We start from the raw sequence: 17,005 nt of genomic DNA on the forward strand, positions 1-17,005 counted from the left end.
CAACCTGAGCGGGCTTTAGCGAGGCTGAGTTGGTGCTGCTGCAGAGCAGGAAGCAAAGGAGCTGTTGGCAGAAGTCTCTTTATTTGAAGCCCTTCAAGAGGGAATGTCCTTGTACTGCTTTGCCCAAGCAGAAAAACAAATCCCCAGTGTTTGCACGTGAAGACGTGGAAGGCTGGTTCTAGAGTGTGAAACCAAAATGAGATGGTGGCTGCTGGTACCGTTGGTCATGGCTGTTTGGCAGCACGCCTTTTGTCTGGCCAGTTTGCTGAAGAACAAAACCTTTCAGCTCTTGTGGAACTAAAGGGTGGGGAAGAGGTTCTTGCCCAAGTTGTGTGGGGTGTTTGAGTGGGGGGGTGTGTGGTTTTCTTTGGTTGGTTTGTTGGAATATTTTTAAATAGCTGCTACCGGAGCATAAACATACTCTTGAGTCTTAAGCACGGCTGCCAAAACCCTTGTAAAATCCACACTTGAAGAGAGTGGGCTGTCTCGGGGTAGTGCACATCGCCTCAGTGTAGCATGTTCAGCCTTGTGTCAGGTTAGGGCGGATTAACTCAATCTTTACGTATCATTATCTGAGTTAAACAGTAATAAAGCTCGAAGCTCTGTGATTACAAAGAGCTGAAAGTCTTTGGGACTTAACCTGCAGCTAAAAAAATGCTGTGTCAACTGCAGTGCTGGTGGCGTCTGTACTCTATTGTAGAACTTGGCGATCCAGCTTGGTTATGAAGCTCCCACAACTGCTGCTTCTCAGCACTCTGGTGCTCAGCTGCTTTATTATCACTGAGTAGTTTTTGTGTGTCTGAAAAGTAGCATTCTCCAAGATTTTTTTAATTTTTTTTAAACAAAATGGGATTTGAAAACTGAGAAACACAAACTGGGATGGAACTTCAAAAAGGAGATTATTCCAACTGAGGCATCTCTTCCCAGTCGTCTCTCCGTAGAGAAGAGTTAGGAATATTGATGCTGCTCCTTCGGGTGTCGGTTGTTCCAGGGTTAACGAGATGAAGGAGCAAACAGTGATTTCAGAACTTCTGGGGATATTATTTTATTTATTCCATGTTAATCTTTTCCACTAGCACCGAAGCATCTCCTCAGTCATTTTGAAGACCAGTCCCATGACAAACTCCAGTGGAGTGGTTTTCGGAGATCTGGGCGATCATACGGATCAGGAAGGCAGAGAGAGAAACGTAACAGGTTATTTTCTACAAACAGGGCTCTCTGAAGGGCTAGCATTCTCTGGAAAGGGAAATTTTACTTTATCAAAATTATTGGGAGTTGCCGAATACATCCTCACCGCAAACCAGTCCTCCCAGCGTGGCTCTTGGAGCAGCCCTGCAGGGTTGATGGGGTTGTAGCACGGCGCAGTGTGTGGATGGTGGAGCAGGAGGCAGACTCTGTTGGTGGCCCGAGGTGGCCGGGCGTGTGGTGCGGGTTCCCGAGGTGCGGGGAATGGATCCGTAGGGATGTTCCCCCATGGAGGGAGCGGGCCGGTGCTGGCGGATGCGGAGGGGCCCGATGCCTGGGCCAGCGTTTCTGGATCCCTGTCTCAAGGCCGTGTGGGAGCTGGGGGACCGGCGGTGTGGAGGGCCTGCAGAGCCGCCTGCCCCGAGCAGAGGAACCGAGCTCATGGAAGAGGAGGAGAAGCGTTTCATCGCCGCGGCCCCGCTCCCGGCGGCGAGCGTCGGGTGGGTTCCTTCTCCAGAAAGGGCTGGATGCTCCTGCCAGTGCTGAGGATACACGGCGCTGGAGCCCAGCACTGCACGGAGGTATGCGGGTTTCGAGAGAAATACTTAAAAGCTTCAACTTATTCCCAGGGAAAACGTCATTTCATATAAAACTTCACAACAACCTGCCCTGCAACGCGGCACTTTGCAGCCGGGAGTTTAACATTCGGCCTGTCGCCTGCAGGAGGTGTGTTCCGGAGCCAGCCGGGCTGGCCCCCTCTGGCGTGTCCATCCCCGAGGGGGTCGGGGGACAGGGAGAGCTGCTGGCCGCCCCCCAGTCCCGCTGACCCGGCGGGACGGACACACTCGCCTCCGAGTGGGAGGCCGGGCTTTGCGGCCTTTCCCCGCCGCGCCACTTCCGCTTCCGGGTCACAGCGCCTCTACTTCCGGGAGGCTGTTGGCGGGCAACCTGTGGGCGCCATGGTGAGCGTGGGCCTTCTCTTCTCACAGCCTCGTCTGGCGGGAGGAGTTCCCCGGCCCCGCTTCGCTGGCGATGGGGGCTCGGTGGAGAGGCCCCCCCGGTCGGGCTGGAGAGGATGGGGGGCGAGGCGGCGGCGGGTGGAGGGTGGAGGGGGAATGAGCGAGTGAGGCGCTGCCGGGGCTCCCCTCAGTAATGCCCGTCTCTTTTCTCTCCTTCAGGCTCGGAACGCGGAAAAGGCCATGTAAGTACGGCGCGGGGGACGCACCTTCGGCCTTTCTTGAAAGCCCCGGGAGTTTAATAATGTTATTTGGTACTTAATGCCCGTGTCGTGCTGGTGTGGGGGCGGTTGGAGCCGGGGGGTTGGGAAAGGGGCAGCTGGTGGCGTGGAGCTGCCTGGCCGTGGTGGGGTGAAGCCCCAGGAGAGATGCTGCAGCGAGGGCTGGAGGAGAAACGTGGTGGAGCGTGGTCTGTGGGTGCTGTGGCTTTGGGCGATTCCCATCTTTGGAACAGGCCAAATCTCAGCATTGTTTGAAGTATGATTATTGCTTAGGAGTGGCTAAACCCAGTGTTTTTTAACAGTCTTGGTTTTGTACTGGTCTTCTTGACTACTTCTCAAAAAAAATGGCAGGCCACATATTTAGAACAACAAGACTAGAGGCTTTTGCAGCCCAGAAAGCCTCCCGCACCCTGGGCTGCATCCCCAGCAGCGTGGCCAGCAGGGCAACAGGCGGGATTCTGCCCCTCTGCTCTGGGGAGATCCCCCCAGTGCTGCCTCCAGCTTTGGGGCCACCAACATCCGAAGGACATGGACCTGTTGGAGCAGGGCCAGAGGAGGCCACGGAGATGCTGGGAGAGCTGGAGCCCCTCTGCTGTGAGGACAGGCTGAGAGAGTTGAGGGGGTTCAGCCTGGAGAAGAGAAGGCTCCGGGGAGACTTTTGAGCCCCTTCCAGTGCCTAAAGGGGCTCCAGGAAAGCTGGGGAGGGACTCTTGATCAGGGAGGGGGGCCATAGGACAAGGGGGGATGGCTTTAAATTGAAAGAGGGGAGGTGGAGCTGAGATCTGGGGAAGAACTTCTTTGCTGTGAGGGTGGTGAGAGCCTGGCCCAGGTTGCCCAGAGAAGCTGTGGCTGCCCCATCCCTGGAGGGGTTCAAGGCCAGGTTCCAGGCTGGATGGGGCTTTGAGCAACCTGGTCTGGTGGGAGGTGTCTCCACCCAGGGCAGGGGGGTTGGAACCAGATGACCTTTACGGCCTCTTCCAACCCAAACCGTTCTCTGGTTTGTCTTGTGTTTGTTCTTTTTCTTGAAATACAAGCTTAGAATGTAGTAGTAACTCGGAGAGGGGCTGGAGAGACCACAGCTGTCCAATAATTTGCGAGGCGCTCTCTTACAGTGATCCCATCCAGTGCATTTGGGACGCTGGGTTGGTTGGTGTGGTTTTCTTTCTGTAAATACCTCGTAACAGCAGATGGAGTCTAGATAATTGGCTTAGGTGCAGGGTATAGGTATGCTGTTAAAAGGTATTAAATGCTCTCTCAATTGTTTTGTGCTTTTTAATGTAATTATTAAATGTCTAGTAAATAAATAAAACTAAAATAATTAAAAAACTGTAGTCTCTGCTCGGTTTTGAGAGACTCAAAAGATTTTGATAACGTTAATAACCTTGATTGCTGACTGCTCCTTTCCTTTCTGAAGCTTTTTTCTCCTGATTTTTTTGTTTGCTTTTTGATGTATCCCTTGCTAACGCGTGTAAACTTTATGCTTGTGCTTATAACTTGATGTTCTTTTCCTGCTAATATCTATATGCTTACGTATATCTATATGCTAAACATAAAAATTAATTAGCTGCTTACCAGGATTTATATTTATCTCAGAAATTAACCACTGAGGATTTCTAGTGCGGGAGGAGTCACTAGCTGGAAGAGCTCGACAATTAATATGTTGAAGCTTTTGTTTTCTGCAGACTGTAATTAAGTCCATAATCAACATCCAGAGCAGAACTTGCTCCTGGCAAAATGTAGATTTGTAAAAATAGATTTGTAAAAGTAAATCTGCTTCTTTTCTTTAGGACGGCCTTGGCAAGGTTTCGGCAAGCTCAGCTCGAGGAAGGAAAAGTTAAGGTATGATGTGGAAAAACTAAAGCTTTGTTATCTCTAGTCAAGAGTGGAACATGAGCCATGTGCAGAGCTGCGTGACAGCTGTCAGAAAGGTCATCTGCCAGATACAGGTGTCCACAGGAGCACAGCATTGGTTATCTGGAAGGCAGCTGCAGTAGGGACTGTGTTTCACAGTGACACAAAACAGAAGTGGCAAAGAGAATTTTCTTACATAAATTTTTAAATGGCTTAATTAGTTATGTTTCAGAGGTGTATTGGCTTGGCTGCCGAGAAGAAAGTGAAAATGGAACATCGCTTATTTTTTTTATGTAATGCAGGTAAAATACGTAGTAGTTTAAAAACAAAACACAAAACCCAACTCCAATAATGCTATAAATGGAGGCAGCATGCTGGGCAGAGAATGGAAATGACTTCTGAGGCAGAAGTTACCTCCTTCTGCAACTACTTAGACAAATTGATTCACATACACTTACTTTTACTGACTGTAATCATGAGGTTTGTTTGGATTTCTTCCTAGAGGAGGTAGAGAAATCTTTCTCATAATCTCGTTCATTGGTGTATTCTGACAAAACAGTCATGAAAGAGGGTCTTCAGAGTCATTGTGAACTTGAGGCTTACATGAGACATGACATCAGCAGGTTGTTAACCCAACAAGTGGTAGCTGTGCCTCTGTTCATAATTGTCTTCGCTATCGTGCAGCATTTTGTTTTGATTGATGTAAATGGACAAAAAAATGGACTACGCAAATTCATAATTTAAAAAAAACCCACCACTATAGTGAAATAGCACCCCTAAAGCCACACAAAACCTTAGAGACTGATTCTCAGCTGTCTCCAAATATTCCTGTACATTTTTCACTGAATCATAACTCAAATTGCAAGAATATCTATGTGGGGATCAGAGTGTTCTCAATAACCTTTCTTTGATACAGGTTTATAATTTTTAATTTTGGGTAACTGACAAAAGAATTCTGGAAACTGAGGTGTCTTGTGTTTGCACCTTAAGAAATGATGTTTTACACACAAGTGCAAGCAATATGAAACAGTAAAGTGGAAAATAACGGTTTGGGGAAACTATAGCGGAAAAGATTCCATGAATTATAGCCAGAGAGTACGATGAAATAGAGTTTCTGGTAAATTATGTCAAGGAAGACTTTTTAATGTATAAAAGGTTGAGCTGTGGAAATACTGTAGAGAAAGGTCCCTACGCATAGTCCTAGAGGTAAGATGAAATACTAGTTTTTGTAAGCAAGTCAATGGAATGTAAGAAGGTTGGGATAAAGGTGTTTTGGATAAACTGTAGTTGGGAGAGTACAAAACAAAATCATCTTGGGGAAAAAATTACATTATTTAGATAATAGCAATTGAGAAAGAAAGGCCTAAACTTAATAACTGCTTGGAAGACAGTGGATTTTATTTAGATTCTAGTATAATGGAAATGATGTGATAATTCTGGTGCCCTAAATGGAACGTTACTTGTATTGAAGAGGATTGTGGGGTGTTTTCTGAAAAACAGGTGACAGATTTTCTTTTGAATAAAGTGGATTTAAGTAGACTTTTACACTCTGTGATAGCTTCATAGAATCATAGAATGGTTAGAGTTGGAAGGGACCTTAAAGATCATGGAGTTCCAACCCCCCTGCCATGGGCAGGGACACCTCCCACCAGACCAGGTTGCTCAAAGCCCCATCCAGCCTGGCCTTGAACCCCTCCAGGGATGGGGCAGCCACAACTTCCCTGGGCAACCTGTTCTCAGTGCTTCACCACCCTCACAGGAAAGAATTTCCTCCTAATATCTAATCTAAATCTCCCCTCTTCCAATTTAAAACCATTACCCCTTGTCCTGTCACTATACCTCCTGACAAAGAGTCCCTCTCTGGCTCTCCTGTAGGCTCCCTTGAGATATTGGAAGGCTGCTATGAGGTCTCCCCGGAGCCTTCTCTTCTCCAGGTTTAATTTGGTTGTTTTCCACTTATGTGGGAGCAGTAGGCACTGGAGCTTGGTAGCATGGTTTGGGATTAATCAAGCAATAAAGTTTGCATGAAATGCTGTGAATATGTGGATGCTAGATTAAAACTTCATGGTGTGTGGCTTTCTGTCAAACAGGAGCGAAGACCTTTCCTGGCATCAGAGTGTAATGAATTGCCTAAAGCTGAGAAATGGAGGCGACAGGTAATGATAAGCTATAGATATTCTAATTCTAATTTAGCACTTCCTATTTAGGCAGCCTGATTACAAATTTTTACACACACGCTCTCTCTCTCTCCCTGGCACAGTCCCTCCTTTGGGTTCGACCCTGGGTTTCCTGCAGCAGAGTCTCAAGTGTCAGGTTTAATAGAAATAAGTAATTTAATGGAAAGGGTCAGCCTGGGCTGGGTGCCTCCAGAGAGGGACATTGAACAAAGAAATCCCTGGGCAATTATACCCTTGCCATCTCTACACCCACCCCTCACCTGCTGCTCTCCACACTTCATGCATCTTTTAGTCCAATGGTGATTTTTGATCTGGGGTTTTCTAAGACCGTATTGAATTCTTTTTCTGTGTCTGGGCAGACCAGCCGTTGGCTTCTCTTATCTTGTTGATTTGCAGTCTCTGCTGAGGGTTGTCACCTCCTTATCTTCTGGTTTATCCTTCTTGTGCACCTGTGCTCGCTGACAGAATGTGGGGAACTGAAAAGTCTCAGACTTGGGGAAAACACTACCAAAACATCAGCCCTGCTATTGACATTTTCCTCCTGCTATAAAACTAAACACAGCACTGTACGAGCTGCTAGGAAAATTACTATAGAAAATTAACTCTGTTGCAGCCTAAAGGCTTCAGCAAATCCTAGCTACTCGTGCCAAGTAAAGCTAGGCAAACAGCATATTATAACTCTAAGTAATTTACTGTAATTAAAACTTACTTATTTAAGCTAAACAACTGATATCTCTCAGCAAAGATCACGCAGTTCACCAGGGTGTTCAAAGCAGTACCTACCACATCCAGTTGCTCAGGGCCATGTCCAACAGATTTTTTTAATACCTTCAGGGATTTGGATTCCACAGCTTTCTGGGGCCCCTGTTCCAGTGCTTGATTACCTTAATGATTTTTTTTTTCCCCCTTGAATTTAATCAGAATTTCCCCTGTTCCAACTTGTGTTTGTTGCTACTTGTCCCATTGTCGTGCACCTCTCAGTCTGGCTCTGGCTTCTCTACACTTTCCACAAGACAGCAGTAGGTTTTCTTCATCTTAAGATGGATCAAACCCAGTTCTCCCTCAGCCTTTCTCTGTACTTCATGGGCTCCTGCCCACATCACATGGACTGCTGTAAACACCTTTCCTTGGGTTTTAAGCTTCTGAGGTACTATGTTTGTGTCTGAATATGTTCTGTGTTGATATTTGAAATTGATAGGCTCAGGTCCATTTTCTAGATAAAAAAAAGCTTAGAAGTTGGATCTTTCTAGGGTTTGCATTTTTTTTTTTTGAGAAATTAACTTTTGTGTTCTTATTTACCTAGATCATTGGGGAAATTTCCAAGAAAGTGGCACAGATTCAAAATGGTAAGATTTTTCTAATTACGTTTTGTTTTCTTGAATCTCCAGTTGTAAGCAGTTACAGTAGAAATCACGTTTCACGTGAACTATACTGTTTCCATTGCATAAATTCTGAAATTATTCTGGTGCTTCTAGTAAGCTGCCTAATTTATTGCCTTTTTCATTAACAGCTGGATTAGGTGAATTCAGAATTCGGGACCTGAATGATGAAATAAACAAACTTCTGAGGGAGAAGGGACACTGGGAATTCAGAATAAAGGAGCTGGGAGGTCCAGATTATGCTGTAAGTGGGGATTAGTTTGTCCTACCTGGTTGTTCTGCTTACAAGTAAATTTACTAAGGAGGAAATCGGTGCAAAGTTTAGCTAACTATGTATTACTTGGCCAACATTTATTAGAGAGGAGCTTTATTCAGCCCCTAAAGATGTTAGATTGTGTTAGAAGAAATATTTGTTTCCATGATGAGCAAATTAGGCTTTTCATTTGGAACATGGGTTCAGGAGGTCTTGCTTTCCTGATAAGAGTTTGCAGCGATGCTCTGATTTGACCCCTCAGTAGGTGGTGGGTTTTTTTCTGTTCTGTACTCTATCAGTCTGTAGAAGGGTTTTCACTTGGCTCACCTCGTTACTGCTGAAAATTAAATAATGAGACTAGTTCTCACTTACCAGAACATCAAATTCTGCTTATTTTTACACTTAGTAAAGCTCATTTATGTGATGCCTAAATATACTAGTAGAGAGAATGGCAGGTTTGGGTGTTTTATGTCAAGGTGAATCAGGTATGGTTCACGTGGTTGTTTTAACTGTGATTTGTATTAAAAGTAGAGAATGTATGTAAAAACAAGCTATGAGGGCGTTTTACTTGTGGGATTGTTTGAACTGGTAAAACATATCTCCTTTCTCAATCCTTTAACCTGGTAAGAGGCCCAGGAAATATGAAATGCAAAAGGAATACATTTTTAAACAATTAATTCTGTTTATTTTCCAGCGTATTGGACCAAAAATGTTAGATCATGAAGGGAAAGAAGTTCCAGGAAACAGAGGTTATAAGTATTTCGGAGCTGCAAAGGATTTACCAGGAGTTAGAGAACTTTTCGAAAAGGAGCGTAAGTAAATAACAACTCTTCCCAGACATGAACCTGCCTCGTAGTATCTCTTGAGTAAGAGATCTACTGTAGTATGTGGGGAACGCAAGTAATAGCATATCCTGGGCTATGCCCTAGATTGCCTAAATTAAATGCCAAACATGAGTAATTAATTAAATGCTCTTTCTTTGGGCAAAGAACACCTGTGGCTGTTTGTGGTTTAATTAAAGAAATAAGAGTAAACTGTTTTTCTCCCAGGAGTTCAAAATAGTAAGGACTAACGTTCTGTTAAAACCTTCCAGCATAACACGTTAACTTTATTGATAAGTTCTAAATTTTACTCTTCAGTTCATAATTAAAAAAAAAAAAGTTGGCTTTTAGAATTTTAGAAGCAGGAATCAGCTTTCATAATAGGAAAAACTAGATGTAAGGGGATAAAACTTTGTATTTTGATTTGCCATAGAATGAGTGGGAATTGCTTGGCCCTGAAAATGAGGCAGACCTGCTGAATCAGCTCCTTTTTGCTGTATGCAAAGAAAAGTTATAGGAAGTACTACATGGTCTGGGGCAGCTTGGGACAGTTTTTTAGTTCCTTTTATATAGTAACCTCGCTCCATACTGGAACTCCAGTATGAATGACAGTTGTGTGTTCTTGCAGCCCTCCCACCACCCCGCAAAACTCGAGCTGAGCTGATGAAATCCATTGATGCAGAATACTACGGGTACAGGGATGAAGATGACGGTATTCTGGAGCCACTGGAACAAGAACATGAAAAGAAAGGTGTGTGGGATTCAAAACCTGCAGAAATCAGTCCAAGAAGGGGTGATGATGGACTCTGAAGTTATCTGTAACCAAATCACTATTGTGTAAGGCATTTTAGGGGACAGGGGTGTGCTTTAGAGTTCGCTTTCATGTTAATGATTTAATATTGTCAGCAGGTGATTTGCTATTGAAACAAAATCTCCTTTTTCTCACCCCACCTTTTTCATGCTTAAGAATGTAAAAGAGAAGGCTGCAGTAGAGAGATCTATGGAACTCAAGGGGTTGTCTCCCTCCTTTGTGAAAACTGACTGTACCATCTCTCTCCTGTCTCACATAATTATTTATCCATAAACGTAGCTGTTTAGTTTTCTTGGAGATCAGAGGGGACCTTCTGGAAATCCTAGTCTAGGTGGCCTATCTTAATTTGTCCACATAATCTCTCTCGGAACTTCAACACATTTGTGAATATATTTTCCTTTAAACCCCGTACTTTCTTAATAGGTAATATTTATCCACGTGTCTGCTTGCTTAGTTCTCTAGCTTTATTTCTACTGACTTGCTGGGTAAAGACATCAGGATTGAGTCTAATTCTTGAAACCCTCTTTAAAATTCAGTGCTGTGTGCCGCCTTCTGGAATTTGTGTAGCTTTAAGCAAGAGGCCACTCACCACCTTTAAGAACTTAGCTGTGGAATTAGAGAGACAAACTTTAAATGAAACTGCAGGAAGCGACTTCTTTAAATGATGACAAGTTGTTGAGCTGGAAACTGTTTTCAAGACTTTGGTATCTCTGGGTGTGCTCATCCAATTCTTACGTTTATCCCTTCCCCACGTGTGAGATCTTCACAGTACTGTGTGTTACAGATTGTTCCTTGTCGGTTGGGTTATAGGACAGGGAGGAAGAGGGGAATAAAGGAACTGTTTCCCTTATCTGTGTCCTGCAGCGTAGCCTAGAGCCTTAAACCATGGGAACGCGTTCTGGCTGGCAGACAGCTGATAGCGTGAGAAGGGAAGTTGTGTGGTGCAGTGCTCCCAGAACAGCCTCCCACTCACTGTTCATCTTGCTAATTGCAGACAGGAGAGGTAGCTCGTCTGGCTTCCTGTGCTCTTTTAAGAAAATTACCATCTTTGATGATTGTGCCACTTGAAATAACAAAGCTAGAGATGCTAACAGAACCAATAGGTGTACTATTAATGTATAATTAATGCACAATAGCTAAAATTCTCTTAGGGTCACTTGTAGTCCAGGCTCTTGTGGTTTTTACCTTGTTATCAGAAGTGTTAATTTTTTATGAAACAAAGTATTGAAAAAACTTCTTAATTTGGGCTACCTTTTCTGTTCCAAAACCACACAAAAACGCAGCCATGTGCCACTCATTAGTTAGACCTTGCTTTCTCAGGGAGAGTATTTTAATGTTTAATCTTTGGGAGCTTGGGGGAATGACTGCTGACTCCTGTTGTTGTAGACATTTTGTACTGCCTGGTTGCATTGATCTTGCACCTCCCTAGGGTTTTTAGACATTGGTGATGTCACTGATTAAGCTTCTTAAAACCCGTTTTAGTGCTCTTGCTGGCACTCTGCTGTGTGGTAGAGATACAGCAGCCTAGCAGTGAGTTACAGAATTGGAATCATGCTACAAAATAAGAGAAATACACTATGAGGTGAAAAGAAAGAGATTTACGTGGGTGGTCACATTAAGGAGCGTAATCATGTTTAATTAACTACATGGTGATCAACATTCCTATAGGCGTTGACACGTGCCAGAGCTGTAAGAGCCTCAGACTGGTCACGTGAGCCCCTGTTATTCAGATCAGAAAGTAGGTTGATGTTTATCCATAACATTTATAGTCTAAAATGCTCCCAAATTAAGGCATTGGCAAGTACCACACTTTAACAACGTTAGCATTGGGGTTTGCTCAAACTACTTTGATATTATTTAATTAGGTACTACACCAAGGTTCTACAGTAAGCGTGCGTTACCGATGTAGAGAATTTAAGCAGGAAGTTTAAGTCTGTTGGAAAAGCTTTGGAAATGGGACCATGCTGCTTTAACTTCCCATTTTCCTTTGCTAACCAGTCATAGCAGAAGCAGTGGAAAAATGGAAAATGGAGAGAGAAGCACGGCTTGCAAGAGGTGAGGAGGAGGAGGAAGAGGAAGTAAATATCTATGCTGTCAACGAGGATGAGGTACGTGGTGGTGAAGGTGATGTAATATTTTATGTGTCTTCTATGCTGCCTTCTTGGATGTGGAGTTATTTTGCCGAGAACCTGTTGGCTGCCGTGTTCTGCTCTTCTCTCTGCTGAACTTCTTGTACAATTGTTGCTGTTTGGTAAAAATGAGTCGTAGCTGAGTACGCTTGGTCCCAGTTTAGAGGGCGGTGAAGGCTGGCAAGTAGGGAGGACTTCTTACTCGGGTGAGAAACAACTGACAGCTGAGACCTTGTTGGGATTTCACTGCTGCTGCCTGGGCTGGAGTGTATTGTTTAATTAACACTGATCACTCTTGCTTTTAAGTACAATCTACATCCAGAAGAGCACAAGTAGTTTTGTGTGCAGTATAATTTCACACTGACAATGCACAGCAAAACCAAGGGTTTCCGGGGTCTTGTTTGTGGTTGAATACTGACATGGCAAGGCTTTGCTGATGCTGCAGTTGCTGCTGGGATGTGGCTCTTGTTTCTTTATTCTCCTGGCTCCCAGCACCATTAGAGAGGTGAGGACGTTGCTGTGCTCTCCAAGTTCTGTACTGGAATCTTGTTCTTATTTCCCAGTCCGTACCCAAGTGAGTTTATCACAAGAGTAAAAAGGGGGTAGTCCATAAGGTGAAACTGGTGGTTCCTTCAGTACCCTGTTTTGTTTGCATTATCTCATGATTCATAAGCCTAGCTCTCAGGTGTGAGAACAAAGCAGTACAGGGAAGTGGTACACATATTTTTAAAGCACTTGCTTTCTTCTTGTAGTGTTGATCGTGCTCTCTCTGGTTCCTTCTGGCAAAGCAAGTAAAAAGGGGGTTTTTGATGACCTCTTTAGAAAATAAACTTGATGTGGCTTTTTTTTTTTTTTTTTAAGTCTGATGAGGAAGGTGGCAAGGACAAAGACGGTGAAGAAGGCCAACAGAAATTTATTGCACATGTTCCAGTGCCATCTCAACAGGAGGTAAGACATAAGAAAATTAAGTTGCAGAGATCCACTCTGGCTTTTTGAAGACAGAGGTCTCAACTTATGGCAGGTCATCAGTAAAAGTGTCCCTCGGTTTGTTAGTTCTGCGACTGGACTCTGCAGCCGTTTAATCCTCTTGCAAATGCTGTGGAACTGCCTGGAATTATGGTACCATGGCTAGAACCACTTTTACCCAAAAATTTCCAAAACCTTCATAAGTATTACATAAATTGGAAAGTGTTATGGTGTTATGTTAAGCCTGATTGACTCATATATCTTTACCGTGCTTTTCTGCTGACAGTCTGACTCTTTTTAAATTTAATTAGATGATTTCGAATTGCAGGATTTGCTCTCATAAGTTTTCTCAAATTATTTTGGTGTCATGACCTTGAATTGACTATCATATTTTGAAAGTGCTTTAGGGTATGTAATACCTTAACAGTGACAGGTTGTTTGAAATATAACTCAGGCAAGAAGTTTCTGGAGCTACATATCTTTTGGTGGATGTGCCTTTACATCACACTGATAGCAGCAGGAGACAAACTGCCACATGCTGCCTTGTCAGACAGCAATTCTGTATTCTCCTGTGCAGTCATGATCCTGCACATTTAATAAAAATATCCACGTAATGGCTTGTCAAAACTGCGGGAGAGAAATAACGATTAAAAACGTTGCTCTCTGGCTGATGGTATTCTCTTAATGAAGAGGAGAGCATAACTGAGAGTCAGAACTGGTTTTCCAATACATAATCACTGATTTACATAGCAATCTTTTCTAGTTAGACAACAGTCAGTGTAATGTTTTCTCTTTTTTAGTGGCAAATCACTCCATAACTTTTGCCTATGGGATTATGCCTTTTAGATCTAAATTACAAAAAGCTAAGGTTCAGAGCATTTACTTTTGAGAGATGCTGTGTGCCTGTGTGCAGTTTGGACAAATACAAAATAACTACTGAGATTAAAACAAGTGTTGCAGGTTATTAGTAGATCTTCAAAGTACATGCTTGTTAAAGAATGATGTATTGCTGGCACTTCTACACAAAATATAGGCCAGAAGTTTGTCGCCGTTGCTAATGTGAAGGGCACACTCATTAAACTGTTCTTCCAGGGGGGTGGACTACTGTGGCTCAGCTCCACAAGTTCCATGTTTAAGTCTATATCTGAGGCAATGTTTGAAACAAAACTCAAGTGACTGTACTGAGAGTACAATAAAATGGCAGCTGATGTCCCAATTAAAAAGGGTGGGAGTGTAGATCTGAAACAGTGCCATCTATTTTACTGCTGCTTTTGACTTCTGTGAGCTTCAGTTGAGTATCAAAAAGGAACTCCTGACTCATCTTAATTCAACTGCTTTTACACACCTATAACTTTCACAGTCTGTTTCCTGTGGTTTTCTTCCTCCTGTTGTAATAGCCAAGCGTGCTGGGTTTCGGCCTCCCAATTAAGCTGAATGGCATCCTGTTTTTATATTTGCAGATTGAGGAAGCTCTTGTACGGAGAAAGAAGATGGAGCTTCTTCAGAAGTATGCCAGTGAAACCCTCATGGCACAGAGTGAAGAAGCAAAAACGCTGTTAGGATTGTAATGTTGCACCAGTACGTCCTGGTTTCTGTAAAATCTGTCTGAAAGCAGCAGGTTCGTGTATTCTGGTAGCAATGGCTTTTAGCTCTGAAGGTCCCTTTGGGTGGTAGAGTAGACTGATGGAGTTACGGAGTGTGCTGCAGAAGGAAACCCATTGTTTTGGTTTATCCTCTAGGATGACTTGCACTGCGGTGCTGAAAAAGATCAAACGTAGGTTAACACGTCTCTGCATCTCCAGCAACTCTGCAGTCCTTTGGCTGTGTAAAAGGGTCTGTGCAGTGGTGCCTCTTACAGATAGAGCTGCAGACCCAGGGGCTCCCTGAATCCAGAAGGAAAACTGACTGGTGTGACTGCTGTACCCTGGCTGTCAGTGTGCACATCTTTCCCAGGATGATTTTTGCAGAGTCCAGAAGTAACTTACTCCATTACGCCTGGTTGGTTTACCAGAATAGCCCAGAACCTGTTTAGAGGTACCTCGATGGTGGATCTTATGAGTGACTTTTGAAGTCGATTTGGTTCTTTATATAAACATGGAATATGTCTAAAAGCCTCACCCTTTTTGTGGTTTGTAACCGTGCCTGGGTGAATTGCTTAAATGCTGGATATTTCAGCAGCTATTGTAAATACTTCCAACTTTGCAATGCCTTGTTCCAATATTTTTAGTAAAACTTATTTACAACCTGGCGTCTTGCTTCGTTCTAGCTCAGAGGATTGTGTTGTTTCCCTATTTGTAGCCCAAGAATGGGATGATAAAGAGCTGTCCATGCAGGGATTGAAGCTCTGTTGCCCTTAGCTCGTGTGTCCTGTGACAGGAGGCAGATTGCAGCAGAGCCTGCCCAGAGACCAGCATTGTTATACAGGTCTGAACGAAGGGAATTTCAAATTGGACATCTGCAGCCATGGAGCAGAAGGGTTATCTAAGGAATACAGTATTTAACCTTGTCTGATTAAAGTTTCTAGATGCTCTTAGTACTCAGCTCTGTCTGTTGTAAATAATCCACTCTGGAACAATCGAAGCTCTAAATTATAGAGGCAAGCTTTGTCTTACTTGGTGTAAATTATTAAACTAAAAAAGCTTTGAAAAAGTGGGAAGCATAGCTGCCAAATTAAAATCTTTAAAAAAAAAAAAAGGTAATAAATCAAAAACTCAAATATTGATAGCAAGCTGACAACTAATAGTACAAACACATTCTTCTCTCAGCAGCGTAGCTTTCTCTGCTTTCTCATGAAGCAGTAAATGAGTATGTTCATGACTCACAATAATTTATGTACTGAGTTGCAAGCCACCTATACAAAGTTGTGTTTGTTTTTTTCTGCTGCCCCTTGAGTGTTTTCTGTTCTTGGGTTTAGAGAAGGTGATGTGCTGTTATCCATGCGCTATCTCTGTTGCTGTAAAAGACAGCACTGTTCCCAGAGTTCTTCCCTTCTGCCAAGAATGCATGCTTTGTGTAACAAACTCTCTGCTGGAGATAACCAAACTAGATTTAGGAGGGGAAAAACCCAATTAGTTTTTATGGCCTGATAGAGTCTGGGAGTTTGACGATACCAATGGTTGGTCCCTTCTGTCGCTACATCAATCTGTAGTGTAGAAGATGGAAAACAGAAGGGTAAAGGCGGATCAGGGACAGAGCGATAGTGACAGAAGGGATAAAAAAAAAAAGAATGAATGGGAAGAATGAGAGAAAATTGAGACAGGGTAGTAACTGCGTTCATGATCAAAGGTGTAGCTACCAGCCCTGAGCAAGACCCACACAATGCTGTCAATAGAGCAGTTTTTAAGGCAGTTCTGATCTCTGCTGACCAACACAGAAACGGAATAAATGTACACAGAGTATGGAACTGTGGGGTGGGAGCTGTGGCTGCTGCTATGTTTGGCTTACGGTGGCCACCTTCCGCTTGCCCTACAGGCTGTGCGGTTGCAGGTGGAGATGGGGCTGGGAAGTTTCTGTGGCTACAGCCAGGAAACGGACGCTGTCGTTTGTCCTGGGGGATGAAGCGGCACGTGGGCTCTGCCTTAACTTGTTCTGAGACACTTGTGTGTCATCGGGCTCGTAACTCATCCTGGTGCAGTGCCTCACCTGGAGCAGGGCTAGGGTGTAAAATAAACACCCTTCTGGAGCTTGTTCTGCCGGCCCCAGAGCTCTGCGCTGTGCCCGAGCTTTCAGGGAATAACCTCCCTAATTGTTCTGCTCTCTGCACCGATTTTGGCTCCTTTTTGTGGTTTAGAGATGCATTCCGGAGTCACAGAATGGTTTGGGCTGGAAGGGACCTTAAAGCCCCCCCCCCCCAGTGCCACCCCCTGCCCTGGGCAGGGACACCTCCCGCCAGACCAGGTTGCTCCAAGCCCCCTCCAACCTGACCTTGAACCCCTCCAGGGATGGGGCAGCCACAGCTTCTCTGGGCAACCTGGGCCAGGGTCTCACCACCCTCACAGCACAGAATTCCTTCCCCAGATCTCAGCTCCATCTCCGCTCGATCCCCTTCCGTTGCTGGGAGATGCCTTTGCAGCGGAGGTTTAATCCCTCGGCGCAGCCCGGGCCACCCCCCCCGCCCCAGGGCCCGGCGCTGACGTCCGCGCCGTCACGGCCCGTCGCTCTGACGTCGCTCGGTGAGCTCACGCGGCGGGGGCGGG

The 17,005-nt window shown here is 44.4% G+C and overlaps 1 protein-coding gene across 1 annotated transcript; it reads left to right on the plus strand.

The window, feature by feature from the left end:
- Positions 1-2,118: 2,118 nt before the first annotated feature.
- On the plus strand, positions 2,119-15,344 carry ISY1 (ISY1 splicing factor homolog). The gene is made up of 11 exons (XM_074152024.1): positions 2,119-2,147; positions 2,364-2,386; positions 4,210-4,261; positions 6,364-6,429; positions 7,754-7,796; positions 7,961-8,073; positions 8,777-8,894; positions 9,532-9,654; positions 11,713-11,822; positions 12,705-12,791; positions 14,270-15,344. Exons 1-11 carry the CDS (start codon positions 2,145-2,147, stop codon positions 14,375-14,377), a joined length of 846 nt encoding a protein of 281 aa, XP_074008125.1. The 5' UTR covers positions 2,119-2,144; the 3' UTR covers positions 14,378-15,344.
- The last annotated feature ends 1,661 nt before the right edge of the window (positions 15,345-17,005 follow it).

The sequence above is a fragment of the Numenius arquata genome, chromosome 8, assembly GCF_964106895.1.
Source record: "Numenius arquata chromosome 8, bNumArq3.hap1.1, whole genome shotgun sequence".
Classification (NCBI taxonomy): Eukaryota; Metazoa; Chordata; class Aves; order Charadriiformes; family Scolopacidae; genus Numenius; species Numenius arquata.

Coding starts and splice junctions, on each gene's coding strand:
- ISY1 (XM_074152024.1), top strand. Junction 6,430..7,753: donor CTGAGAAATGGAGGCGACAG/GTAATGATAAGC, acceptor TTATTTACCTAG/ATCATTGGGGAAATTTCCAA. Junction 9,655..11,712: donor ACAAGAACATGAAAAGAAAG/GTGTGTGGGATT, acceptor TTTGCTAACCAG/TCATAGCAGAAGCAGTGGAA.